Source organism: Nilaparvata lugens, unplaced genomic scaffold (assembly GCF_014356525.2).
Source record: "Nilaparvata lugens isolate BPH unplaced genomic scaffold, ASM1435652v1 scaffold5024, whole genome shotgun sequence".
NCBI classification, from domain to species: Eukaryota; Metazoa; Arthropoda; class Insecta; order Hemiptera; family Delphacidae; genus Nilaparvata; species Nilaparvata lugens.
This window is the reverse complement of record NW_024090968.1, coordinates 8,353-23,205: the sequence shown is the minus strand read 5'-3', so window position 1 is coordinate 23,205 and position 14,853 is coordinate 8,353. Positions and strand designations below refer to the sequence as shown.

Below are 14,853 nucleotides of genomic sequence, written 5' to 3'. Positions count from 1 at the left end.
TAGACACTTCAAATCATCAAAAATTCACCAATAAATCATTACTGACATCTATATTTTAATTCCTCTTATTCTATTTATTTCTACGTATCAACGAGAATCGTATTATATTATTCTAGTTAAATCATAATAATATTTATAATAATAGCCTATCGAGTGACTGACTAAGGTCTGATGCTGTCAGAGCTCTCAGGTCACACCTCATCGATTTCAGGACCTCTGACATGACCTTAAAGCTCCGTTTACACCAAAGTTATCAACAAAATGTTCATTTCTCCGTTCTTATAGACTCCATTGGATTGAACTTAACTTATCATACACATGATGAACATATGTGTTTGTAAAAGTTCCGTTCAATCTAATAATAAAATAAACATTTTGTTAATAACTTTGGTGTAAACGTAGCTTTAGACTATTGAATACAAGAAATGCGTTAATATGACAGTTTTCTCTAGATAACTTATGCAATTTTAAATGATATTAAATATCTGTCATGCACAGAGTGGGGTGAAAAAATAAAACCCATTCTGCTTATGAAATCATTGAAAGTTTTATTATTCTCAAATTCACAGTACAATAATCATAATTATTCAGCCACAGAACCTCAGCATACGATTGAATTTATATTTTCATTATTAATATATTTTGAAATTTATCTATAATATTTTTGTAATTTATATATCTTGATATGCATTCAGCCCTTCATTCCTCTACACCGTCCAATCTTATCAACTCTTTCACTTTAGAAATCAGAAACGCTCTTTGCTAACTATATAACATTAAATGATATGTTTTTATTTTAGTTGATAATAATAATAATATTATTTTTCATGACTTCATTCTTCACACATCAATAGAAACTATCTATAATAACAATATAAACACCTAAAAAATAAACACCTAGAATGAATTTTTATTTTTATAAGATCGAACAATGGTAAATATTTATTGTATAGTAATCTTATGTATTTATTAACATTATATGATCGAGTATAATATTGTAAAGGATATGTTTTCAAGATATGTATACATTGCATTCATCAGCATATCATTCTTAACTCACCCTTGATATATATATGGACATAATATCACATCTAAAATTGTAAAACTTTTCAACAAATGTATATATTATATATATCATTCAACAAAGAGAAGTATGTATTTTACAAAATTTCAAGTTTTGACTTCCAGCCCTGATGAGAATATTTTAATCTAGTAGCCATTAAAAAACGATTTTCTCACGAAATGAAACAATTCTCCTACACTTCTATCAACTACAGAGCTTTTCAAAATTTTTACAAATTAATTTTTATCACAATTGAGAACCTCATAGAATTTTTTTCGAGTCAGGTTTTAATGGCAGCTAGATATAATTCTCATTTTATCAGCTAAAAGTCAAAGGATATGTATCGGTATGGTCTGTTCAGCTTAAGTGACTCAAACACTTTAGCTTCACTAATGCTTATTTTTGCTGACTAATTCACTACTACACATTACTATATTCATTATTAAATATATAATCAACATCGATATCGACTTGGAAAAATTTATATTTACACTCTTGAAATGCGTATCGCAGATCAAAATATCTTCCACAAATCATTGCTCTAATAAAAATATCATATTTGGATATTCCTTATAATTCAGAATTTTTTTTATGATATGAAAACATATATTTAATATTTGGTGAAAACAGAAATTTTAAACTTAACCTCACTTTGGACTATTTATGTGTCAAAATCAAGGAATTGAAGAAGTTTTGGGCATTTGCCTGTTTCTCTTTCCAAATATCGTGTTTGTGACTGTTCTAATAAATAAATATTTTATTTAGTGACCAAAACATTAAAATAGGTTCTGAAAAATGTCAGATAGGTAAATAATAATTAATTATCTATCCAGGCAAATTCATTCATGTATCAAAAACTATTTTTTCTCTGAGTTTGGAACAAAAAAACTGACAAACACTCATAAATGTATTAAACGATTCAGGTCATTTCATCTCCTGATAAGTAAGAGTAGCTCTCACCAAAAATATGATATATATAGCTGAATAGTTTTAGAACATCAATTTATCTTGAAAACTTTCTTTTGATCCATATAAGAATTTCTGCTACAAATCACAGAAGAGTTTGTTTGAAAATCATCTGAAATTATGGGTGCTCATGCTATTTATGGTTTTGAATTTGGATTCAAGAAAATCTGTTTATTGGATTATAAGGGAAAAATATTGGATTCAAGAGATCTATCTATTGGATTATAAGAGAAAAAATCGGATTTGAGAGAATCTATACATTGGATTATAAGAGAAAAATATTGGAATTTAATTGAGAATAATTATTATCAAAATATAAGCTACAGAAAATAATTCGTAGAAACAATTAAATTAGCAAATTTTAGTTTTTGAATGTGGAGGAAACAATAGTACCATAGTCTACAGTAGTAGAATCTACTCTGGTTCTACTGTAACATAGAGAAACAATAGCACAGGTTACGCTATTATTCATCTATGACTGTAGTCTGTATAAGCTAGTGTGGTACTGCACAATTTAGAGCGACATTTTCAAAAATTAATAAAGAACAATAACTGCAGTATGAAGCTTTATTCTTATATGCTGATATTTTTTAAATTTTGAAAAATTCAGAACGGCATTTTTGAAAGTGGATAAAGAATAATAATAACTACAGTACTATGGAAGCTATTCTAATCTGTTCTAAAGCTCTTCATAATCCATTGATGATGCACACCAATTCTGGAACATGAAGAGATTAATAAACTACGTAGATGGATTGAATATTATGATAAGTTTCAACCCAGCAACATTGAAAGCTTTAAAAAAATATGATAGATATTATCAGGCGATATCTCTCCAGCTTGCATATTTATGAACACAATGATCTCAAATTGAGATTATCATAAGTGAAAAATTTATCAACATTTTTATTCCATCTAACTTGATGGCTAGATTTTCTACTATTAACAATAGTTGTGGTAGTAAGAAATGCGTTCAATATTTATTTTACTCTAGCTTTCGTAAATTTGTTAAGGTATGGTGTGATATGTTTCAAAGGTTTTCAAATCAGTAACAAAGTTGACAATGATTGGTTGATTAGATATTGCTATGAAGATTAGAGAGGAGGGCAGATGACGCTTCTTTTATTTATTTATCTACAATGAAAATGACACTAATGTGATAACATTGAAAGATAAAATAATAAGATAGTCCTTGTGCTATTTTTCTTCCAAATTTATAGGTGAAAAAGTCCGAAATAAGGTTAGAATTTCACGTGTACAATTTTGATAAAACTTCAGTCCAAAACAAAAATGAAAAATGATTTTGTCTAGAAATTGAATGTAATTAGGAGCCTATAAGGCTTTTATTTTCCTTCACTATTTATTTGTTGACCACTTTTGCTATTCCATTTCAATAACAAAACTAAGAGCCTATAACCCTTTTCATTTTCCCTTCATTTGACGAGAATTCGAACAGAATGCTTCAAAACTTTTCCATGTTAAATTTTGACTCTCACTTTATAATCTCCTCAAACTTTATCTATATTGTTCAATGCTGAATTTCAACTACAATAATATATTCTCGATGCTATGAAGCATTCCAAAATCATCTATTTATTAAATCATTCAGAATGACACAACTTACAAAAAAGTACCACAGGCAAGCCCAAAACGGTTCCAATTCTAATTTATACAACAGTTCAAATGTATCTAGGTTTTGTGTCACTTCAGCATTCTTCAGTTACACACTCAATTCACAATTCAAACACACAAAAATCATTTCTAAATTAAAAAAAATACTTCTAATACATTGGGTGAATGGGTCCAACAATTTAAAAACGAAATATTGTTTATTTTAAATATTAATAACAAAAAAATACTTCTTATACATTGGGAGAATGGGTCCAACAATTTAAAAACAAAATATTATTTTCAACAAGTATCCTTATCATCTATCACCATCCTTATCACCTTCATCATTTCACTGTATGTAGGTCTATTCCTTCTATCTCATTCTAAAAATACTTCTGTAGCACTCAGTACTTGAAAATATTCCCCTTCAAATAGTAAAAAGAGATACAATATCATCTCTAAAATTTGAGTTCATGAAATTTGCGTTGACATTTCTGTGGAGAATGTCACTATCCTTAGAACTGGGGTTTCAAATTGGGCTCGAAAAAGTTTGTGAACAATGACTTGATGTTTATTATATCTCACCAAGAAATCTCTGAACTGAAATTGGAAGTGGAAAACATTACTTATTTATTTATAACATTGTACATTGAAAAATTTGACTATAAAGTTTTGGGAAAATTGAGGAGAACAATAGGAAAATTAAACGGAGAATTATTGATAAGGAGAATTAATAGGGGAATTTTTTAATGGGAAAACAGAAACCAATCTTCTTATTTATCATTGTCAACTTTGTTCAAGATTTTCTACTAGTTTAGACTAAAATTGCTAGACTACGATATTGATAATTCCAATATAGATTCACATCAACTTGCATCTGATTATAAAAATAGACATATAAAGGTGAATATCAAAATTATTTTAAAGACAATTTATAATTTATATTGCAGGATATGTTTAGCTATTTGTGGACTTCACAAAGACATGTTAATGATATGATTTTAGTTTACATTGGGCACAATAATGATATGTTTACATGGTTTTGCTAGACGTGTGCTATACCTCAAAAGCTAAATTAAATGCATTTATGATAATAACAATCACATTATCAAATATAGTTAGATATTGAAAATTAATACTATTATGCTGCATAATTATACAAATTTATACATCTTATCCGAAAATACACTTACTTCTCATTATAGGTCTACATCATCAGTTTTATTACCCACGCACAAGCCTTCAGCTCATGTGGGCTTCATTCTCAACGAAAAATTACTGAATCAAGTCGATCAGTTCTTCTCATATTACATAATTTAGTATCTCATTGAATTATATATTGATGTTGGATTGAGATTACGGTAATTCAATTGAAATTCAAATTGAATTTATTAACTTAATCATAAGTTCAAAGCTATATAGAGCTGTAGATTCATTGATTGGTAAAGTTCATTTAGGTAGCCTTTATTTTCCAAATGTGAAGATGATAATTTGAATTTTGATTTTTATATATTGATGTTGGATTGAGATTACGGTAATTCAATTGAAATTCAGATTGAATTTATTAACTTATCATAAGTTCAAAGCTATATAGAGCTGTAGATTCATTGATTGGTAAAGTTCATTTTGGTAGCCTTCATTTTCCAAATGTGAAGATGATAATTTGAATTTTGATTTGATGGAATAAACATTTTGATTTTCAATGGAATGAAGCACAGAGCTATGCTATACGGTTCATTGAAGAATTTACTGTGGGAACTGTGAAGTTATGGATTGGAATGCAAAAATTTTAATACATATATCATTTGCATTGGTTTATGTCATACTGTGATCCAACTCAACATGACTTAGTTCTGAAAACAGTATATATTTGGAGAACACTTCTTTTTTGTAACTTTTTTTCTTGATTTAATGAATGTCAATCATATTATTTAACTGATTTATTTCAATATTATGATTCACAATATGATCAGGAAAAATATGATGGCATATGAATAGCAAAAAATTAGATTTCTCAAGACTTCTTGATTTTCTAATGTTGCTAGAATATTTTCAGATAAACTTATCCATTCTCATCAACTTTCATTCATATTCTCACATACTTACTCCAGTCATACCAACATACAATATTATTATTTACAGCCTAAAACACTAAACACAAAAATATATAAGTAGTATTTATTAATAGATGAAATTTCAAATTACACATAGCAGAATTAGTAGTTTCATTAGTTAGAAATTCATGATTTCAAATTTCCAAACATCTAAAAGAGTCATCACACCCAATATTTTACAAAAATGCACTTATTCTCATCAATTTTTGAATAATTTTGATCAGTTTATAAATTAACAATATAATATTCTAGGCTATACAATAAATTTCAAAAGCTGTGTATCTACACAGTCTCTTATTCATGTTTATTATATAGTATAATAATAATCAACATTTATAAAAATTATAACTACAGTGTGATATTACAATATTTTTGTTGACAATGGATGTTGATTTTCGCATTAACAACGAATTCTAATGTGATATGCTTTCCTCATGTCATTCATAAATTATTCCTGTATTTATTCATGTAATATTACTGGAGATTTCTTCAATAACCATATTCGTGTAAAAGCTTAAAGCTTACGGAATGTTATCTGCCATTAATTATTCATCTTGAAGTTCTTTTAAAATGATTTGAGAATTTTTGTAGAATATATTATTGATTTTTAACATTTTAAAATAAAGTGAGATCCCAGCCGAGATATAAACAGTTGTTTAAGGCATCTGACTTGAGATGGTTGCCTAGTCGGCTACCCATAACTGAGTCTCAAATCAGAGGGCTGCCAGCGATAGGGTTAACATTTTAAAATAAAGTCAGATCCAAAAATGTATATCAAATATTCTCACATTGAATTAATCAGCTTTCTTTTACATCTTGATCATCATCATATTCACAACAATCTCTAGAACTCAAAATTTTAAGAGAAGTTGAAAGATCCTCATGGAATATTGTTATCTGACATTGAAGGATCTTGAACTACTTTCACAATAATTTATATGGAAAGTGTCTTCCACTCATAGTTTTCATTGAAACTTGGCAAATTATCTGATTTCAGAATTCACAAATTTGTTTATCCATTGATGCATTTATTTATTCATTTATCTATATATCAATTTATTTATTCATTATAAATTCATGTATGAATGCTACAGTCTGAACTGAGTACAGCCTTTTCAAAGTAACTATATGAAAATCACACCAGAGTTAGAAGGTACTTCCAGAGAGAAGTATGTTAGATCTTCCCTCATCCCGGATTCCACCCATTTATCAATCGTGATGGTTAATTCACGATTTTAACTATTGAATAATATTAAACTATTTCTGCTATTAAATAGCAATAAGTGGTTGAATTACATATCACTATAAAATCATTAGTCAACTTATGTTCATGATTATAATAATTATTCATAATGTGAACCATTGAATCCTCAACATCAATATGCGACAATTATTTATTAATATTTTCAGAGTATTGCATTTTGCAAAAGACAATTTTTTCAACAAAAATATCTATCTACGGATAGCCTACCCTTTATTCAAAAATCTAATCATGTAACGAACTTCCAACACTGATCCTCATGTGGTGCAACTGTCATGAAGACATGAATTTCATGAAGTCACCTATTAGGGAAGTGACGTGCGTAGATCCTTTGAATATTATTTACATAGTACACAAATATTATAACAGTGAAATTGCTTAACAAGAATATTATTAATCATTATCATATTTTGTATGTACACATGTAGATACATCTCACAAACCATTACAAATTTTGATACAATTGAAGATTTTTGAATGTTTATTGAATAAAATAAGAGTTGTATTTCCTAGTATAAACTATAGGAGTATTGATGGGGAATCAATGGTTGATTCTAGGCTCATATTTTCTAGTAAAGTATAGGAGTGTTAATGGAAAATCATAGGTGAATATTGTCAACTAGAAAATATGAATTATGAATTTTTGTTAGTATTTTTGTAATGTTTCTCTCACGTTAGAAATCAAGCAAAAAAGTTATAACAGAGCTCTTGAAAATTCATAATGACAGAAGCCATGATATTGAAATATTTCAAAGAATTACATTTTTGGTTGGCCACTAATGATATTATTAATCATTTCTTCGTATTTTTGAATTAATTACTATTACCTCACCCTCCCATTGTGTGGAATAAACCCATGTAGAAAAACTAGGTACCCTAAAACAAAGACATTCAATTAATGGTGGGTGTAGAGAAGGAAATAACTAACTAAGACTATAAAGGTTCCAAAAGTGTAATCTCTCTTTCCGTCTTTCGGAGGAGACGATAAACCGTCGCTCCCGTCCCGACTACCTAATAAGTAGTCGTCATCTCTCATCATCATCCTTCTCACTCATTACCCACGCACAAGTCCAAGAGCTTATGTGGGCGTCACCCTCAATATTATTATTAGTAGTAAATAAATAAATCCTCTCCCACATTGCATCATTGGACAACTCAACAGCTAGTTTTGAAAAATGATTACATCATAATACAAGATGTACCAGAGAAACTTACTTATTTTATATCATTATTAATGCAGTTGATTTTCTAGTTCAACTTTATGAAACTTTTATGACTTTATGATTTTCTATTTCATAAAAATATAACAAATTTAAAACATAATAGAAAATAGAGTTTTCTAATCTCATCTTCCCAATATTCTATGTCCAGTCTCGAGAGAAACTATTTCTCTAGTCAGACTCATGAAAGCAAACTGATTGCTATAATATCATCTTTTCCTACAGTTACGTTGAAAAGTGGCCATTGCTGCACTGATTACAGAACGCAAAGAATCACTTTTCCGCTCTAGTGCGGGAAAAATTTGTCTGCACTCCAGATTTGCAACATGGCAACGCAAAATACTTTGTAGGTTATATGGAGCAACAGTGCAGCAAAATCAAAATGAAGTTGGTAACAGTGACTGCTGTGGCTGCTATAGTGAGCAGAGGTGCAACCAAGCACAACGCGCTAATTATTAGTATTAGATTAGTACGAGGGTTTAGAGTCATAGTAGCGTTAATTATTAATTCTTTCGATGCAGCAAACTGTCACTTTGCGCACTAGTTGCACAAATAACTATTCCATCATTCTATTCCCAATTTCAAGAGAGATGACTTCTCTAGTCAGGCTTACGAAGAACGGGGTACAATTTTCTTGGGGAATTTTCTCTGTATTTTGCCATTAATTCTTGTTTATTTGAGTCGATAAATCCTTAATTTAATTCTGATTTTGGGAGTTGGGATGGGAACAAATACAATTTCCTATATTCAGATTTGAAGAGAAAAAATCAACAATTGCTTTGAATGATCTTGTTAGAATTTATAAAACTTTACACACCATGCCAATCGGTTTTATAGAATCCTTGATAGATTTAAAATAAGGAATAGCCTTCTACATTATTTTTCTATCCAGTTTGGAATTCTCTCACACATGCACAACCCTATTGAAAAAATGCTCAATAGATTCCAGGCATAGATTTCAATGGGAACATTTTTTTGGTAACAAAAATTATGCATACATTTTTCCATTTGAAAAAATTCCGCTCACATGCCAACCAATTCCTTTGATTACAGATAAGAAAATCATAGAGATTCAGCAATTAGTATTTGTATTCTACATCAGTAGTTAATATTAAACCAGACTGTAGGAGTAGACTATTAAGAAAAACCGGGGCATAATTTTCTTGGCTAATTTTCTTTGTATTTTCCAATTAATACTTCTTGCTTATACCGATTGAACGCCTTCATTTTCTTGCCAACTATTTAGGGTACAAAATCATAGCAATTTTAGTATCAGTAACAGAACTGGACATACAGATGATTGGTAGCTAGCAGAAGTGATGACGTCACGAAGTATTGCCAACCATGAAACGTGACGTCAGCGTTGTCAGAGGACGAGGATGACGCTCGTCCAATGAGGTTCTTGCCGATGCAGTTCATCTTGTCGAGTGGCAATTTTTGCACCATGTACTCGCGGTGTTCATGAACCATGGTGCAAAGTAGGCGTTTCTTCTGCATGAAATCGTCATCTTTGCCTTTCAGGTTGCGAAGCCAGTCTCCGTACCAGCGCAGCTGGCAGTCGCAGACTAACGGGTTATCTAGAAGGCACAGAGAAATTTATTTATCCATTCATTTATCTAGACATCCACAAAGTCGATAGAGTGATTGGGAGGAAGACAGAATTCTGTCCAAAACTGTTTCTGTCCCGAATTTTCAATTTTCAATTTCAATTTATTGAAAACACACAACAAGACAAAACAAAATTACAAAGAATTACGAAACAAATAAAACACAATAAAATGTTACAAATATAAACAAATTTATATAGGCTTAGTTGATAATCCAGTCTAAATTAGGAGAATCTATATGATTTGAAGGAAGTACATCAGTTCATCAAGGTCTCAGTTCATCAAGGTCTCAGTTCATCAAGGTCTCAGTTCATCCAGGTCTCAGTTCATCAAGGTCTCAGTTCATCAAGGTCTCAGTTCATCAAGGTCTTAGTTCATCAAGGTCTCAGTTCATCAAGGTCTCAGTTTATGAAGAACCACCTGTTTCACTACAACAGATTCATTAGAAATTGAGATACTGGTTTCGGTTGTTACACCATTATCAATCTTTGTTAAACTTAAAATAGAGTAAAGAGCAGCAGTATTTTTCCACTAAAACCGAGCACTGCTATTGGTGGAAGTCGTGACCTATCAAGGTGAACGTCTGCCATTGGCTTAGACAAGCCCCTCCCAATTAGCGGTTCATAGGAACTCTACAGAATGATATGATTGAATTTGACCTTGACTGAACGTTCACCTTGACAGGTCACTGCTTTCACCAATAATGGTGCTCGGCCGTCAGTTCAAATACTACTATATCTACCATTGATAAATAAATAATCAATGAATAATCTACCAGAGATTGATAATATGGTTAAATAACTGAAACTGGTATCTAGATAATTGATAAATCTGTGGTTGGACAATATCTCGTCTCTTCAATTCAATTGCTGAATAGTTAGTTGTGTATTTTCTGGCTCTAAATTTTGTAAAATTATTCAAAAATTTTCCAATTAATGGTGATTTGAGTGTGTTTTCAACCGTCAAAATTTAAAAATCTTTGTTTTCGTTGTTTTTGAGTGAAAATGTACTAAATTCTAGTAAAGTGAAATCATAACCCTATTTTGGACTTTTAAAATGTTATCTAAATTTGGGAGAGAAATAGTACAAGGAGTATCCTTAGTTTTTCTCTCCCAATCAGTGTTTCTTTGTAAAAGATAAAAATAAAATAAATTGAATAGGATAGGATTTCAAACTCAATAATGCTGCAAGAAAAAGAGCTGATATCTCGGAATTGTTTTGATAAAACATAACTAAGTTATATTCATTTATACAATAAGTACATTATCAAAATGATAGAGAGAGGCAAAATAAGGTAACCTTGTGCTATTCCGCTTCAAAATTTGGATAACACATAGTCCGAAATAGGTTAAGTTTTGTAGTTCTTTAATTCACAACATTTTCAGTTAAATAAAGTTAACTTTATTTTAGTAAAGTTGAATTCAACTAAAGTTAACTTTAGCTAACCAAAGTTACATTTTATAACAAGTCTTGTTTTTCTGATGAATCAGTGGTTTTGACAATTCCAAGTCATTTTCATTCAATCTATAACAACATAGTCAAATAGTCAAAATTCTTCATTACATATTCTTCAAGAATAGCAATTGTTGTCAAGAATAAATAAAATATATATATATATATATATATTGTGTATACACATACACAATTATACACATTTGAATATTGGTTGTATCCACAATTATATTTTTTGACTGCCAGTCTGTGTCTCCTGTTTCAAGAAATTCACACAGTTCGTACATGGGCCTTCCTTTGAGAAACTCACTAAGTCTTTTTTTCAATGTCACACATTGTGTGTTAGATCACATCCACTGTGATCTATTACAAAGTTGAAAGGTTTATTTCTTTGTGGATCTGTACAGGCTCAAATGATTCAATAATCAGATAATTAATAAGAACCAGTAATCAATAGTATTCAGTTACAAAAATGAGTTGTTATTCCGTTTTCTTCTGATAAAGGAGATCGCTTATATATATCATACATCAACAACATCAAGAGTATGCCAAGTTTCCAGTTTAGTAGATTCACCGTCGTCCAAGCAAAATCAATAAATTGTAATAACAGAGCAATCTCTTTCTTGCGGCTCCCCTGCAATCATGATATTTTATAGTGCCTGGATAATTGGCCCAGTTTTCTGCCATGCTTGGCATCCCAGTTTCTTGGGAACGTTCGCAATTATAATTTATTCAGTCGTTGGAAGAAAGACTTTCAGTAGAACTTCCATTATAGGTTGTTATTTTGTATTTGAAGAAATTCGCTCACCCATGACGTCGACAATTCGCAAAGTATCAACCACTGGCTCCATCACATCTTCCGGAATATGTTTCAGTTTGTTGTTCTGCAGGTTTAGATTCTCCAGTGAGTTCAAGTTGTCGAATACCATGGCTGGCAGAACTTTGATGCTGCAACATAGAAAGAAACACATTTATCTCAGATTAATCATATTTTCTAGTTGCTCAGAAAGACAAAAACAACTTCTAGTATCTACAGTTGAAAACAAAAATCTGGTGTGGTGCACTCACACAGCTTTCCTTGCCGTTATGAAACTTGATCACCTGACACTAGTGTTCTCGCGCATCTCAAGTCTACTATTCAAAGATATGAGACAGCTGGTGATAGGACAATAACGCTGGAGACACACAAGGTCTGCAATCTCTTCGTAGTGAATGATTTAATAGAACTGTTGCCAACAGTTGGCAATTTAAAAATCACATTTTCTCGAATTTCAAGCTTATTTTCAATTTTAGGTGGAAATTTTACTGAACATTAATTGCAGAGATTTTCATGCTCTATCTTTTCCACTCGGAATTTGTTGTTTAAATTGTATAGGAAGTCTGATAATTGAGAATCTAAAATCAAACTTTGCATAGATGGGGCGGAGCTCCTGAAATTTTTAAAGATATAGGACTTGTTGCAGTTGATAGAGCTTATCAATGACTATTTCAGGTATGAATTTGATCAAAAACGTTGGAGCCATTTTTGAGAAAATCGTGAAAAACCCTGTTTTTGACAACATTTCCGCCATTTTATCCGCCATCTTGGATTGCATTTGATCGAAATTGTTCGTGTCGGATCCTTATAGTGTAAGGACCTTATGTTCCAAATTTCAAGTCATTCCGTTAACTGGGAGATGAGATATCGTGTACACAGACGCACATACACTCATACACACATACACACACATACAGACCAATACCCAAAAATCACTCTTTTGGACTCAGGGGACCTTGAAACGTATAGGAATTTAGAGATTGGGGTACCTTAATTTTTTTCGGAAAGCAATACTTTCCTTACCTATGGTAATAGGGCAAGGAAAGTAAAAAGATTACAGAGAACGAAAACTGCACTCTGATTAACACATCGGATAATTTTTTGGAGTGAGCTGCACTCCAATGCTTCAACCAGAGAGATATTCTTCCTCTTCTTCTTCTTCTTCTTCTTCTTCTTCTCCGATTCTCTGTTTTTCCGATTTGATCCGTTCTTCTGCTTCATCTTCTTCATCATCTGGTGCCTGCTTCTGATTGGCTCTCGTCGACCAATGTCGATGGCTGAACGAGTCGGCCAATAGGAAGCGTAAGCTTGTGTTGCACTGCTCCATTTTACATCACCATCATTATCATCATCACCATCATTATCATCATCATCATCATCATCATCATATATCATCTTTCATTTATCAATACAAATCACAAGTCATAATGGGCCTAGCCCAAAACTGCTCCACTCCCAAAATTCATGAATTTTAAGAATATGAGGTACATTCAATTTCTGGAAACGAAATTTGATTCGAATTGGAAGAATGAAGTAACATAATGTAATAAGAAAACAAAGATATTGTCAAATTTCACTAAAAATTTTCCTCAGTACAGCTGATGATGCGTTGGTTAACTACGTGAAACCATGGTTCTGTTTTAAAGTTTTTAATAAATTTTTAGTGAAATTTGACAATATCTTTGTTTTCTTATTATGGAGAGATTTCACAACATCACCATCAATTCTACTAATTTTATTTAACATAACGTACTTTTTGGACATAATTCAATCAAATTCGGAAAAGTTTGTAGGTATGTTAGTCCTCTTCTGATCATGTATATGATTTCTGTATTATGGACTGCAAAATCTATATATATAAAAGCGAAATGGCACTCACTCACTGACTGACTCACTCACTCACTCACTCGCAGAACTAAAAATCTACTGGACCAAAAACGTTCAAATTTGGTAGGTATGTTCAGTTGGCCCTTTAGAGGCGCACTAAGAAATCATTTGGCAATACTTTAACTCTAAGGGTTGTTTTTAAGGGTTTAAAGTTCATCTTTTAGCATGTATATTCTTCTTCTCCCAATCTCTTAATTATAATTGAAATTTCCATATCATATGTTACTATAGAACTATAATCTAGATAGAGTACCTCTTCGAAACAGTTGTTAACAGGCAACTAAATTAATAATTTTGTCAGGTTGGCATTAAGTTGAGTTGACTTTGTTAGGTTGGTACCAAGTTGAAGATTTAAATGCATTTATCGAGGAAAAATTCATTGGGCACTGCTACTTCAATCCTGGGAATATTATATTACTAGCCGTCAGGCTCGCTTCGCTCGCCATATCCGTTTAGCCAGATGTTTAGTCTGGACCCCCGACTGGATTGTCCTAACATATGATAAAAATGCTCAAATGAAAAATGCAGGCGAGCGGAGCGAGCCTGCTGATCTCATTCCTGGACGATCCAGTCGGAGGTCCAGGGGGCGGAGCCGAAGCGAGCCTGACGGCTAGTAATAAATAATTACAGAGTTTGAATAGGTGGAGTTGAAAACATGATAATGAGCGCTTATAATACTGTTTGAAATATATAGACCCTACTGTGTAGATACTGTGAGATATAATTATGATACTGTGGATAGGTGATGTCACCCATCTTGCTAACTGTCAATGTGTGTCCGTGTGTGTTGATGACATTATTCATCAATGTGAGTGACAGTGACAGAGATAGTGACAGTACTGTGACAGGTGACAG

General features: G+C 31.4%; 1 protein-coding gene across 1 annotated transcript; it reads right to left on the bottom strand.

The window, feature by feature from the left end:
* Window positions 1-8,801: 8,801 nt before the first annotated feature.
* Window positions 8,802-12,236, bottom strand: LOC120348946 (leucine-rich repeat LGI family member 3-like). The gene is made up of 2 exons (XM_039444604.1): window positions 12,103-12,236; window positions 8,802-9,812 (listed from the first exon to the last, which is right to left on the bottom strand). Exons 1-2 carry the CDS (start codon window positions 12,221-12,223, stop codon window positions 9,508-9,510), a joined length of 426 nt encoding a protein of 141 aa, XP_039300538.1. The 5' UTR covers window positions 12,224-12,236; the 3' UTR covers window positions 8,802-9,507.
* Between the last annotated feature and the right edge of the window lie 2,617 nt (window positions 12,237-14,853).